This window comes from Gadus macrocephalus, chromosome 11 (genome assembly GCF_031168955.1).
Source record: "Gadus macrocephalus chromosome 11, ASM3116895v1".
NCBI lineage: Eukaryota > Metazoa > Chordata > Actinopteri > Gadiformes > Gadidae > Gadus > Gadus macrocephalus.
This window is the reverse complement of record NC_082392.1, coordinates 17,013,877-17,027,612: the sequence shown is the minus strand read 5'-3', so window position 1 is coordinate 17,027,612 and position 13,736 is coordinate 17,013,877. Positions and strand designations below refer to the sequence as shown.

The 13,736-nt window shown below is 44.8% G+C and overlaps 1 protein-coding gene across 1 annotated transcript in view; it reads left to right on the top strand.

Annotated features, from left to right (window-relative positions):
• grik2 (glutamate receptor, ionotropic, kainate 2) overlaps positions 1 to 13,736 on the top strand; it is a 41,572-nt gene that overhangs the window by 20,876 nt on the left and 6,960 nt on the right. The window contains 2 exon segments of the mRNA XM_060064879.1: positions 4,146 to 4,371; positions 12,518 to 12,768. Coding sequence (XP_059920862.1) covers positions 4,146 to 4,371; positions 12,518 to 12,768 — 477 coding nt within the window.

The following is a 13,736-nucleotide window of genomic DNA, read 5'->3' as shown; positions in this document are numbered from 1 at the left end:
TTTATCCTTGCTTACAATGCAGGAAGTGGATAAGGAAGCAGCCTTTATTCTGGAGCACGTGATATCATTACAGGCACCCCAACCCATTGATCTCAAAAGCACCTATCTCAGGGTTGAACCCTCATTTTGAATTCATATCAAAATAGGATTGATTATATTGGGCTTAATATCCTTGAGTTTCATGAGCCTATGAGTATAAATGTTTGATCTCCCACTCATTTGCATTGATCAGACTGCACACATACAAATCAGACGTTTCAACAACTTCAAGAAGTTCCCAACGGTACTGGAGAGTAAAAGGAGAATATTAAGACAGCGCTGTGACATATTGAAACACAAGCTCAAAAGGCAGACCCATCTACCTTCAGGGATCCGTAACCGTAGTGTTAGTATTTGATTACAGCTGAGCTAGTTCCTGGCTGCGATCAGACCACCACCTGTCATTGACCCCTTGCCTGCTGGGCCTGACCCCTCACCTTTCCTCTCCCCCTCCCTGATCTGGGTTGGATAATTCCTTCCAATCTCTGCAGTGCTGCAAAGGGATACACGGCATGTGTTGCGATAATGAGCGGTTTCCTGATCAATGTGCCTCAAGGATATGCTGACCCGTGCTGGCCATCACTCCAGCACTCTGACTCCACTCTCCACTCCGTGCACATACACCCACCAGTCACAGTGAGTCAAGGGCCTGCAGGTTTTTAGAGGCTAGCATTCCAGATGTTCAAATGTGTAACTTTGTGCACATTTGGGCTTTTTTTTCTTGACTGAACCTCGCCTGAGGGTCGGGGGTGGTGGCGAGGTGGATGGTGATGTTGGTGGAAGTGGTGTTTGTGGTGGTGGTGGTGGTGCTGGTGGTGGTGGTGGTGGTGGTGTTGGAGGTGGAGGTCGTTGTGGAGGTGGTGGTGGTAGTGGTGGGGGAAGTGGTGGTAGAGGTAATGATGCGGTGGTGGTGGTGGAGGTGTTGGAGGTGGAGGTCGTTGTGGAGGTGGTGGTGGTAGTGGAGGGGGAAGTGGTGGTAGAGGTAATGATGCGGTGGTGGTGGTGGAGGTTGGGGTAGTGGTAATGATTGTGGTGGTTGTGGAGGTGGTGGAAGTGGTGGTGGAGGTGGAGGTGGAGGTGGTGGTGGAGTTGGAGGTGGTTGTTGGGGTGAACCTGCAATTGACTTATGGTTGTTTGATGGGATTTGAATGTGCAGCTTGTGCATAAAATACAGAATGAGCAAAGAGCTGTGTCAGGACCTAGTGCTGTGTGTGTGTGTGTGTGTGTGTGTGTGTGTGTGTGTGTGTGTGTGTGTGTGTGTGTGTGTGTGTGTGTGTGTGTGTGTGTGTGTGTGTGTGTGTGTGTGTGTGTGTGTGTGTGTGTGTGTGTGTGCGTGTGTGTGCTTGCCTATTTGTCTGTGTGGGTGTGTGGGACGGTATTGTGTGCACTAGTATATGATAATTCTGCTCTCTTCGATTCAGAGGGAGATGCAATTACTGTTCATTATTACTGATGGAGGGTTCTCGCTTTTTTGAGCGTTTGTTCGCCTTCCTGTTTGCCCACAATATGCCCCAGCTGGCATGTGATCTGAGATTATCGATAGTATTAGAACCATTTATATTGCTGCTGTTCCCTTTGTGTTATCCTACACCCTCCGCGGATAACCACAGTATGAGCGTCTTACATACAAAGTATTTCTGGCACATTTAATAACTCAAGCTAATAATACAGCAGTAGAGAACAAAGTCACTGAGGTCCAAGTAGATAAAGGTCTTCCATCTTGCCACCGATAATAATCCACCAGTGCCTTGGTCATAAATATAACATTTGTTTTGCTGAATGGGATGGAGTATTATGATCTAATAGCGATACCATGCCCAAAAGTGAAACATTCACATTGTTTTAGTTCATCAAGTAAAACTGCCACAGAGATTTTACATTCCTTCTTTCCTTTTCACAACGCACATAATTCAAAAAACATTTTGAATCACATCACATTGTTTAATTGGGGTTGAAGTGTATTCTCAGTTGGGTTCACCCTCCTTATTAAGGAGTATCTTTTTTCTTCCTTTATTATCCTCTGTAATGTCGACTATGGGTTTGGACGATTGAGAGGGGCCTTGTGGCGAAGGCTGTCCCCACGACAAAGGAGAGACGGGAGGTGGGGGAGATGGCATGGCTCGTGTGGCTAATCTGGGGGCCACTTCAATACGATCAAAGGATTAACAGAGCTGTGCTCTAATCAGCACTGGCTGCCCACCTAGTAGAGGAACGGTACGCCCGCTGAAGGGAAGACGTGATCCCTCCTCAGAGGCGTGCAGAGGAAAACTTTAGCAGACATGTGACGATGACTTGAGACGATCAACGGCAAGGTGGCATGACCAAACATTACACCATGTTGTCGGAAAGGGACCGTGAACGTCAATTCATCTTTCTTTCATGTTGATATTCAACATACCAAACTATTCCATTTTGTCACTTTTACTTTAATAAGACCTATGTTTAGAGAAAACTGGTTGCCTCCGCCAACCAGTTTGTGACCGTTTTTTGTGAATTCAAAGTGCCTTTTTTCGAGGCACTTTGACGTCACGACAAAGGGACACCATTGTACGTACTGCCGCGGCTGTGCGGATGTGTAGAGCTCTGTCTGGGCAGCTGTTGACGTTGACGGCCGTGTCTGAGATAGGTTTAACCTTCTCAGGCTCTTGTACTATACCATTAAAGCGCTGATACACAGCGATGGTACTAGCTTAAAAAAAAAGGATCACAATGTTGGCACAAGTGGTAATCTGGGAAAAAACTACCCCTTCCCTCATAGTATTCACGCTGCAATTGTTTCAAATCTCATAGTGTTGTTTTCCAGCTGAAACAGGGGACTCACTTACACTTTAATTACTTATTAATACAACGCAGATGTGTCATTTGCTCACCTTTCACGTTCACTCACCACAAAATCTTTTAATTAATGATTTCGGGGATGATTTAGATTTCCTGACAGCTGCTTAGGACCCCCTGTGATGCCCTTGTACTTTACCACATCCTTGCTGTAGTTGTTTTAAAACAGCGCTGGGTGCCTGCTGTGTACAGAGTGTGTCTGAGGGAAGCCCACCTGGGCTCCCTGCCCGGGCTATAGGAGCATATGCTGGTTATCCTCTGACTCTTCCTGATTTAACCACCTCTCTAGCTCTCTCTCTCTCTCTCTCTCTCTCTCTCTCTCTGTCTCTGTCTCTCTCTCTCTCTCTCTCTCTCTCTCTCTCTCTCTCTCTCTCTCTCTCTCTCTCTCTCTCTCTCTCTCTCTCTCTCTCTCTCTCCCTCCCTCTCCCTCTCTCTGCCACCTTATCAGCAGTCTGTAGCTTGCATGCTCAATCGCCTGATTTGTCAAGGGTGACTCCGAAAGATTCTGATAGGCACTTTGCAAATCACCCAGTTGATCTAAAATATCGACCGGCCGCAAAAAGTCATTACACACAATAATGGCGGCCAGGACCTTGAAGTTGTGACTTAATTAGGTTTCAAATGGCCTCAAAAATGCCTTCAAATTGGATCCCTTGGAGAGTAAATGCACCTTGGGATTCATCACTTAGATTACAGGTGCAGACATTGAAGCACAACCTCCCACATACAATAGGACCGCTGCTGGCTACATGATAGAGTCTGAAGAGGGCTGACCTTCCATAATCCCTCTATTGCCAATACCGGCCATGCTTATCTGTTGCTGTTTTTCTCATTGTGATTATTAAACGAATGGGCCAGGAAATGACATTTTCTTTGTAGAATCAGACCTTTGGTTTGAACTACCGGTTCCTACTGTTATTTTGAGGATTGAACTCATGCATCCATATTCTATTATTTGCTGTACTGGTTTCATATATGTGTCTAGGCGAACATTCAAACTAAGAACAATTATTGTTTACTAATGAGTAGGAATCATGAACTAACAACACTTTATAAATTATGAATTCCCCACTTACTACCACTCTATTAACGCTTCATAGTTGATGTTAGCTTAAATGCTACCGGAATAAATATAAAACAGCGGTATCGCTGTAGCAGTCATTGAATTTAAATGTTTTTATACCTTAATTTGCCTTACGAGTGTTTGTGTGTGTGTGTGTGTGTGTGTGTGTGTGTGTGTGTGTATGTGTGTGTGTGTTGGTCCAAAACAGAAAACCAAGATCTCCACGTACGACAAGATGTGGGAGTTCATGAGCAGTCGGAGGCACTCAGTGATGGTGAAGAACGTGGAGGAGGGCATTCACCGCGTGCTCACCTCCGACTACGCCTTCCTCATGGAGTCCACCACCATCGAGTTCGTCACGCAGCGCAACTGCAACCTCACGCAGATCGGGGGCCTCATCGACTCCAAGGCCTACGGAGTCGGCACCCCCATGGGTGCGTACGCTCTCGAACTTTTTACCCAGACCTCCCCTTACCCAAAACGCTCCTGGAACGCCGTTCCGTGAAAGAATGCCGATGATGTTGGGGACCGTCAACAGATCGTGCTGCACTCGTTGACGGTGTAAACCTTTGCATCACGTTTGTTGACATGTACGCCAAATAGTCATTGACCCATCAGACCACGGGATTGGAAGTCAACAAATCACACTTCACGTCACTCATAATAACTGATCGAAAACTGGCAACCCCTGCATTTTGGCCATAATGTTAATTCAGCAACTCGAGTTTTGGATATGGTCATGATTATTTATGCATGTGTCAGTGGGCTCCACAGGCAGAGGGTTAATCACTACTGGGCCCCGGCTGAGCAAAGTTTGAGAAGGACTGACAACATGTAGTGATGCCTCCACTGTTCCCTATCTGGAGGTCGAGGTCTGGCAGTATCGGCTCATGTTTTCTGAGACATATTTTCCACACTACATGCATGATGGGCCATACAGGTGTGTCTTCTCCAGGTCCTGTCTAGCTCAGGTGTGTATAAGGTCGACCCGTTTTTGGGTTTGATTTCCCACAGGCCATCCGTGCTAAGAATGTTTGCACTGCAGAGGCCGTTGATAAAAGTTCCGCTGAACGGTGTTGTCCTCATGAACGAGGAGTCACGGGCGGATGTATTCAGAGTTGTATTTTATTAGTCTGTTAAATAACAATAAACATAATTTAATTGTACCGTTTTATCAGTCATATTTGCAATGGCTATGTAAACATATTAATTTAGCAGGCGCCTGGTTAACTTAACCAAAATACATGCGTTACATCGTGTAGTGGCAGCTTTCCAGCGGCCACTTCTGGGAGCGGAGACAATCGGACAACGCGCGTCGTAAATTATAGGTTTATTTATTTCTTCTTAGTCAATATAACATGTCCCTATCGCATTCACGCGGTTGAAAAATTGTTTGCCACTTCCGCCCTCCCTGGTCATAGGTAGCCCATCTATATATTTGACATCTGCCAGTCAGAACGTCAGACGTCACGCTCAATAGGCCAGATAGAACACGGCAGTCAATAATTTTTCACACATAGAATTGGGTAATTGTAGACCATAAATAAGACCATAACTATTAAACCATATTACATGAACTTAAATATTATAATTATTTCAATAGTGTTACCAATCCTAATCACATTTGCAACATAAATATCAAATGGCTCCAACACTCCGGCCTCTAATTGGCCATAATAAGGCAATTCATAACAAGATATTCATGGGAGCCACACAGTTCAAAAGTCCATTGCAATATTATTCATGTTTCACATTTCTTTTTTTTCTTTTTTTTTCACATATTTGTTTCAATAGTTCATGAAAAGTCCAGCCAGAAAAGGCTTTCTTCTTTCAAAAATATTACCCCTTATAAAAATCAAGGGGAATTCAGAGTCCTTTCTCCAAAAATATTCCAATAGTCCTTTCGATAGTCCATTCAATAGTCCTTTCGATAGTCAAAATCATATAATTTCACATTAATACATTTCATTTAACCTTACTTTTTTCCATAAACATCAACAGGTAAGTATCCAATAAATTCATATGTATTCTTTGCTCGTTCAAAGGTGAAATATACTAGAAAAGGATTTCAGTATTTTATCAAAATAAATGTCATGTTTGTTAGCAGTGTAGTGTGGTGTGTGTCAGTGTGTAAGTCAGTCAGTCGGGTCAGTAAGATGGTCAGTCAGGACATGTCTTTGAGAAGACACAGCTTGGTAATAGGTCTTTCCAAGATGTTTGTCTGAGTTTTTACTTTGACACGACGCACAAAACCCTTTGCGTCTGGAAAGGTTTCCATGATACGTCCCATAGGCCAGGAGTTTCGTGGAGAGGTCTCATCTATGATCAGTACTATATCTCCAGGTTTCAGATTTCTTTTGACCTCATTCCATTTTTGTCTCTCCTGCATTAGCGGGAGATACTCCCGTGTCCATCTTTTCCAGAAGAGGTCTGAAAGGTACTGAACCTGTTTCCACCTTCTTCTAGAGTAGCTATCCTGCTTGGAAAAGAGCCCGGGTGGGAGAATGGGTTTTCCTTTCAAGAGCAGAAGGTGGTTTGGAGTTAGGGGTTCAGGATCTTTTGATTTGATTAGTGGCAAAATTGTTTGCCACTTCCGCCCTCCCTGGTCATAGGTAGCCCATCTATATATTTGACATCTGCCAGTCAGAACGTCAGACGTCACGCTCAATAGGCCAGATAGAACACGGCAGTCAATAATTTTTCACACATAGAATTGGGTAATTGTAGACCATAAATAAGACCATAACTATTAAACCATATTACATGAACTTAAATATTATAATTATTTCAATAGTGTTACCAATCCTAATCACATTTGCAACATAAATATCAAATGGCTCCAACACATCGTATATGTACAAGATAATAAACATGTATTCACACTATATAATAAACTACTACCACTACTACCTTGAATACAGTCACACATTTACTTTATTATCTAAATAATATATACAAGTACCGATAATTATGTTCAATGTCTACCATTGCCATGACAACCTTCAGCTTTGAGCAGCACATGATAGCCAACCGCCTAAAGATATACTTTGTAAGGCTTGTACATTGCAGCGTCACATCGCAATGAAGGCTTCCGTTTTGGAAGAATAAGGGCATTAGATTATTAGTTATTATGGTTGAGGTCAAGTTTTTTTTTATAATTTATATCTAATTTATCCTGAAATGATTTGACATAATGGGGCGACATTTGAAAGTGCCACAGCCTTTCACTTGAAAAAGCAACGGTTTCATTCGCCGAGGTGACAGTATATTTAAGTTATTAGAAATGGAGTATCTGCAAAAAAAAGTCCCATAATGCAATCTGATGTACAAGCCGTAGAAATTGTCCCTTCTAAAAAAAGAATGGTTTAATTTGTGTATAATCCTGTGTCTCTGTTCTAATCACAGTAATGCTGCATATCCCACAATGGCATATATTTTTAAATGTGTTTATATCCATGTCAGATGATATATACAGAAGGATTTTTTTCAGGAATAGATTAGACGCGAGAACACTTCATTGTTGTCTTCTGTCTATTGTCTTCAACCTTCGTTGCAACCCACGTGGTGTCTTTTCACCGTAGAGAGGCAATGTGTATGATACGAGCCTAGGGCTAGAGGAACCACGAGGAGAGAGAGAGAGAGAGAGAGAGAGAGAGAGAGAGAGAGAGAGAGAGAGAGAGAGAGAGAGAGAGAGAGAGAGAGAGAGGCTCAGTTCAGGTTGTGTGCGGAGGTGTCTGCATTTGATTATTGAGCTCAGCGGAAGATTGTCTTAATCCGGTTATGCACGCCAAACCACAATTTCCTCCAAGACACCAAAAACAGTAAAAATAAATAAATAATAATAATAGAAAAAGAACACGTTGTGTTAAGTACCCGAGTTAAGAGAGTGAAAATTAATTAGAGTCAATTTGAGAGGGAACTCAACGTGAAGAACTGGTGAAAAGGAGACACACTGTGTGCGTTGTGTTCATTACTGTTTCAAGAATTCTTGCCTCCTCCTCAGCATGGCCTATAAACAAAAAATGCTTCACAATTAATTTCAGTCTAACGACACTCAGTAATTGTAGGAGTTCTTGCACTTGCACGTTCCACCACTCCTTGTTTCTAGGACTCCTTCCAGTGACTTGTTGCAAGTGCTTGACACACATATCATCTGGTTATACCTCAAGCTTATTCTCCCATAACGAATAACGAATAGACGCCACAAAAACACGGCAAAACATTGAGACATAGATTTGGAGATCATTGCAACACGGGGCCTTAAAATCACCCACCCTTAGCGGCAATTCAAGAAGATAATGTGAACGATGATGTTCCTTCCTCTGTTATTGCTTTCTACAATGTCCTTGATGTGTGTGTGTCTGTGTGTGTGTGTGGGGGTGTATGACTCTGCATCTGTCAATGTGTTTCGCCTTTGTCGGGTCTGCTTTCAAGTGTGGGATTGACAGTCTGCCATCCAACAGGGCTGTGTGTGGACGGAGTAGCCCTGCTCCTTGTTTGAGTGTAACGTCCACGGCAACATGCCCATTGTGCAGCACAACGCATATTTGACCAGGAAAAGGAAAGAAAGTGGGGAGAAAACAAAACGTGTTATATCATTACTCCCCCGTGGCTCGTTCTCATGCAGTCAGAACAAGCCATTTAAATTGCTAATCCTACCCTTTTAGTACCCTTTTTTCCATATGCAGCCTTTATTCCCCGTATAGCCGGGCCATTTAGCATATATCTCATTGACTTTAATAGAGCGTCGTTGTCGGGTAGCATTAGCACCTGAATCGTCATAGCGGACGTACGGCTTCACTCGCCGGGCCCCTAGTGGCCGATCTGAGCTCTATAATGGACGTGCCTCACAGCTGCTGGTCCCAGCTCTGTCTACTGGAATGTCTACACTACGGAGTGTGACCCTGATGTTCTCAACGTGCCTATAGCAAACAAAGTATGCACGGATGTTGTTCTCGCAAAAAAACCTTGTCATCAGCGTGGACATTGCTAATTTCCATTTCAAATAATATGATTTTGACTTCAAATGTTTGCTGGTAATGCTTCCCTTGTGGATGTCAATTATGGGCCCAATTGCATTGTATTGCCTCACCTATCCTGGTTCCACCTGTCTACTCCTAACCATCCCTAGAGGGAGGCATCCCCTACTCTGCGTAGTTCTGTGCGACTGTATCTAGGGGATATCCAAATACAATGGACTAAGCAACATTTTTGCATTTTCTGTTTTCAAACTGAGATTGTGTGCGTGTGTGTGTGTGTGTGTGTATGTGAGGTGAATGGTAATGCGACCGCAATTCACACGCACAGAAGTTTTCCGTGCTGGGTGCCCTAGAGAGGTAATTAAATGGAGTCATTGAGTACATCTGACACAAGTTCTGTACCTGCACAGGTTGTTCACTTGGAACGACTCCTCCACCGCTGCCTGCCTCTGTCTCTCTGGAGCGTGTTCGCCGTCTCCCACTTCAGCCGCATGTGTCTTTGTTAGGCTACAGAAATGATATGCTGCAGCGTGCCTCGGTCACTCCGTTAGTCATGCAAGTGGATGTCGCTCCGTGTTTGGTTTAGCGGAGACATGAGGAGCCATATGGAGACCTGGGTGTCGTCTCTCCCCTGTGTGTACTAGTCGGGGAACGGCGAGTGACTCGCGGCGCACAAGTAAACTAGACAAGGACACGACAGGAGGCAGAGAGACAGATTCTCGAAGAGAGAGAGAGAGGGAAAGAGAGAGACATATGGAGAGGGGGAGAGAGAGAGAGAGAGAGAGAGAGAGAGAGAGAGAGAGAGAGAGAGAGAGAGAGCTAGAGAAAGCAGGAGAGAGGGTGAGAGGGTGAGAGAAAGCGGGAGAGAGGAAGGGAGGACGAGAGAGAAAGAATTAATCTGCAGTGATGCAAGCGAGTCCCGAGACGAGTGTACCCGTTGTATGTGAAAGCACTCCAATCAGGTGTTTCGGCCCATCTGGGCTACTGTCCCGATAGTAAATTGTTGTACGTACGATATGTGATGCGAGTATCTATTTACTAGGCCCAACATGCAAAACAAGTCCTTGTCTGTATGGCAAAAGCAGAACAATATTTTTCCCCCATCTCGCTGTGCTGATATGACACATGTTCAGAGTGCAAGACAAGACGTTGCAGCTCATGTACATTTCTATGTTGTTTGTCCCTTTTCTTTGGGGGGTTGGATCCGGAGACAATGCATCTGGGATCGGTGTGCCATTACTCAGCTTTGATCCTGCAGATTACTGCTATGTGTCTTACTCTGGATTCACAGTGGCCTGTCCCGCTCTCTCTCAATTCGCTCCTCCGTCTGAGGATTAAGTGCCTCTCTAACGGTGCGCATGCTGAGAAGGGCTCTTTTTTTAGCTCTCAAAATTAACATATTCTGTTCATCACCGAGAAGCACAACACATTGAAATATCTCTCTCTATCTGTCTCTCTTGCAGTCTCTCTCTCTCTCTCTCTCTCTCTCTCTCTCTCTCTCTCTCTCTCTCTCTCTCTCTCTCTCTCTCTCTCTCTCTCTCCTGTCTCTCTCTTACCAGCGATATCTGGTTCCTAGTATTCAATGGGTTTATTCCACCGTTCAAATTATGAAACACTTGAAGAAAGTGTGATATAATAACAGTGATACCACAAGTGAAAATGTCCTTGCAAGAACAAACACTGCCCAAAAAAACAGGGTTCTGCATGGCGTGTCTTCAACTCGCGGGCTGAATGATGATCACCATGTGCTCCTTCCCTCAGATGACGCCATTCCATTTGTTTTGATGCGGTGTAGAGCTGGCAGGCTTCCAAGGCTGCCCGTCCCTCCTACTGAGCAGCAGTTATCGGACACACATTGACTGTGTTTTTTGTTCCCCAGCAGAGGTAGCAAAGGGACCGGGTGCAGGCTAGGGCCGGTACTTAGATAGAAACGAATGGCAGAGAGGAAAAATGCTTATGTTTTTACCCCTGGCCATCACCGCGGTACTAGATGGGTTTCTTGAAATACCCTGGCCGGCCGTTTTTTGAAATAAAAGCCGGGACACCCGGTCACCCGCGGGCTAAGATAAAGGACACGGGAGATGTGAGGTATTCAAACGTGGTCCCCTGGCTGCCACCGCGGCAGCAGCAGCTCTGTCACGCACCTGTGGGTGGCGGTTACCCCATGGGCTCCGGCGGGAAGTGTATCATTGTCGCTGTTTAGGGTCTTAATACGGCGCGTTTCACACGGCCCCATTGTCAAACCGACAACCAGCCGACACCCCACGGAGATCAGCTGTCCCTCGTGTACTAAACCAAACATTTAGTTGTTATTTTTTTAGCTGCCCCAGCTACCAACACAACAACAACAAAATGGTTGTGGCTTGACGGTTTTCAGTTCAAGACAAGGTTTTTTTGCCAAACTGTGGTAGAAAGGTTTGTGGAAATGTATGCGTATCTCACAAAAGGCTTCACCCTTCTACTGTAATCAGGATCGGTGTCATGTGACCCGGTTTTGATGTGCTCGCGCCAGAGACGTGCCAGAGTTTATTTTATCAACGTGGGGAGGAGGAAGCCCCCTCGAGCATTGTGGGTAAACAGAAGAGCGGTTGCGTTAGGCGCACTCTGCATATATATCACACATGCGTGCGCGTGTGTGGGAAGGGATTTCTTCAAAGATGTGCACTGGGAATGCCTCTACTTATTAAGGCAACAAAACAGGTCGTAGTGGAAGCGTTACTGCAAATTAAACACGGCAACAGCTTTAATTAAAGAAATAAAGTGTGTGTGGATAAAACGAAAGGGCGTAGAGGCCCCCCTTGGAGATATTTTGTTCTTAATGGCTTGTTATTGCTGGGTGCTTTGGGTTTCGCGGAAACGGTAAGGACGATAAGGAATCCGTTATAGTGGAGGAATCTGTTATAATGTGCAGTTTATTCTGGACGACATGGATTGTTATTCACAATAAGTCTTTATGTTATACAAGAGCTTTCAAAGGCTGGATACTTAAATATAATGGGAGCTTTTTCATACAGTAGACACAACTATGTAATTTCCTTTTACTTAGAACGTAGCAAAGTGCAGTATTTCCTTCTGTAAAAAAATTGGTCTAAAGCAACTAAAGGTTGCTTTAATACATTCTTAATAGGTAGGTGACAAAGGGAAAAATATAATAACCAGTTTCTCCTCCACCCTATGACCTAAATAAGGTTAGATAGGCAAAAACATACATCTCCAGAGGCCATGTAGGCAAAAAATACATCTTAAACGCCTCATCAGAGCAGTATTTCTGTATCACTTTAATATAGCAGTCACACTTTATCTAAAACATTCACTGTAACACATTCAATCACTCACTATTCTATGAGTCTTTTATGTATTTCCTTTCTCACAAAGGCCTGTGGGCCAAATCTACACGCCTGCATAACAAGCATGACGGCATTTGAAAGACCACACTTAAATGGAAATACATTATCACACAAAAAAAACTTAGCCCAGATCTCCCCCCACCCCCCCCCCCCCCCCTCTCCACAAAGCCTCCTTGAATCGTTCTGTGCCATGTTCACTCAGATGGATAACCTGTGTCATTTTCTTTGTTGTGTTTCCCCTCCCCCCCCCTCAGGCTCTCCGTACCGAGATAAGATCACTATAGCCATCCTCCAGCTGCAAGAGGAGGGGAAGCTGCACATGATGAAGGAGAAGTGGTGGCGGGGGAACGGCTGCCCCGAGGAGGAGAGCAAGGAGGCCAGCGCTCTGGGGGTGCAGAACATCGGGGGCATCTTCATCGTGCTGGCTGCCGGCCTGGTGCTGTCCGTGTTCGTGGCCGTCGGGGAGTTCCTCTACAAGTCCAGGCAGAACGCGCAGCTCGAAAAGGTACGTGCGACCGCGTCGACATAAACGTGACGCGCGGGGGCGTTGGGCCTGACACCCGGAGAGGTGTGTGAGATGTGTGTGACACAGGATAAAGATAACAGCGATGTGTGGGCGCCGGGTGGGTGTTTCAGGGGAAATTGATCGGCCCCACCCACTGTCCCCTTTCACGTCAAAAGAAGAAAGAAATGCATACTTCCTGTACCATGCCATATCATCTCTTGGACATACTAACTAAATACACGTGCATACTTATATGATAAGTAGGAGCAAGTTCATCTTGAAACGTGTTTTGTAGAATTTGTCTGATACCCATGGCAGCAGATTTATATGACAGAATGCAGCGATGTATATACATGACTACAAGACATGAATGGAAAGACGGATATATGGATTCAATGAATTTTGACAGTGACTCAATCTGTAGTCATATATTCCACAAGATAAGGGTTGGTGTCTTTGCATTTATTCATTTAGGCCCAATGGCGACAACGAGATAAACGTGAGGAATTCTGCTGTCACCATGGACCCGCGCTAGACTTTAACCACCGTCCCAAATGACCGCAAGAAAAACCCAAGACACTTTTGTACTGTAAAGCATCAAACAAATGCCCCGGCGTTTATTTGTTTCACACCATTTCCTGTTTCGTCTTCTGGGAGGTTTTTGTGAATAGGTTTTTGTTGCCACTCTAGTGTACGATGGGAATAAACCGCATCAGACTCTTTTCAGAGCAAACGAAACATGGGGAACACGTGGGCAGTCGGGTTCACGTTGTCTTTTCGTTTCCAGTCGACGCTGTAGGGCTTTCCCCGCCACGACGACGACCACCACGCATGAACCCCGCAAGGTGATCTGAGGCTTCCCCTTCACTGCACATAGTAGTGATAGTGGTGACCTCTCCCTCTACATAGTGTCACGCTACTCTTTGAAAGGAGTCCCACTCCTGATCCACTCTCCAGAATAAAAATCA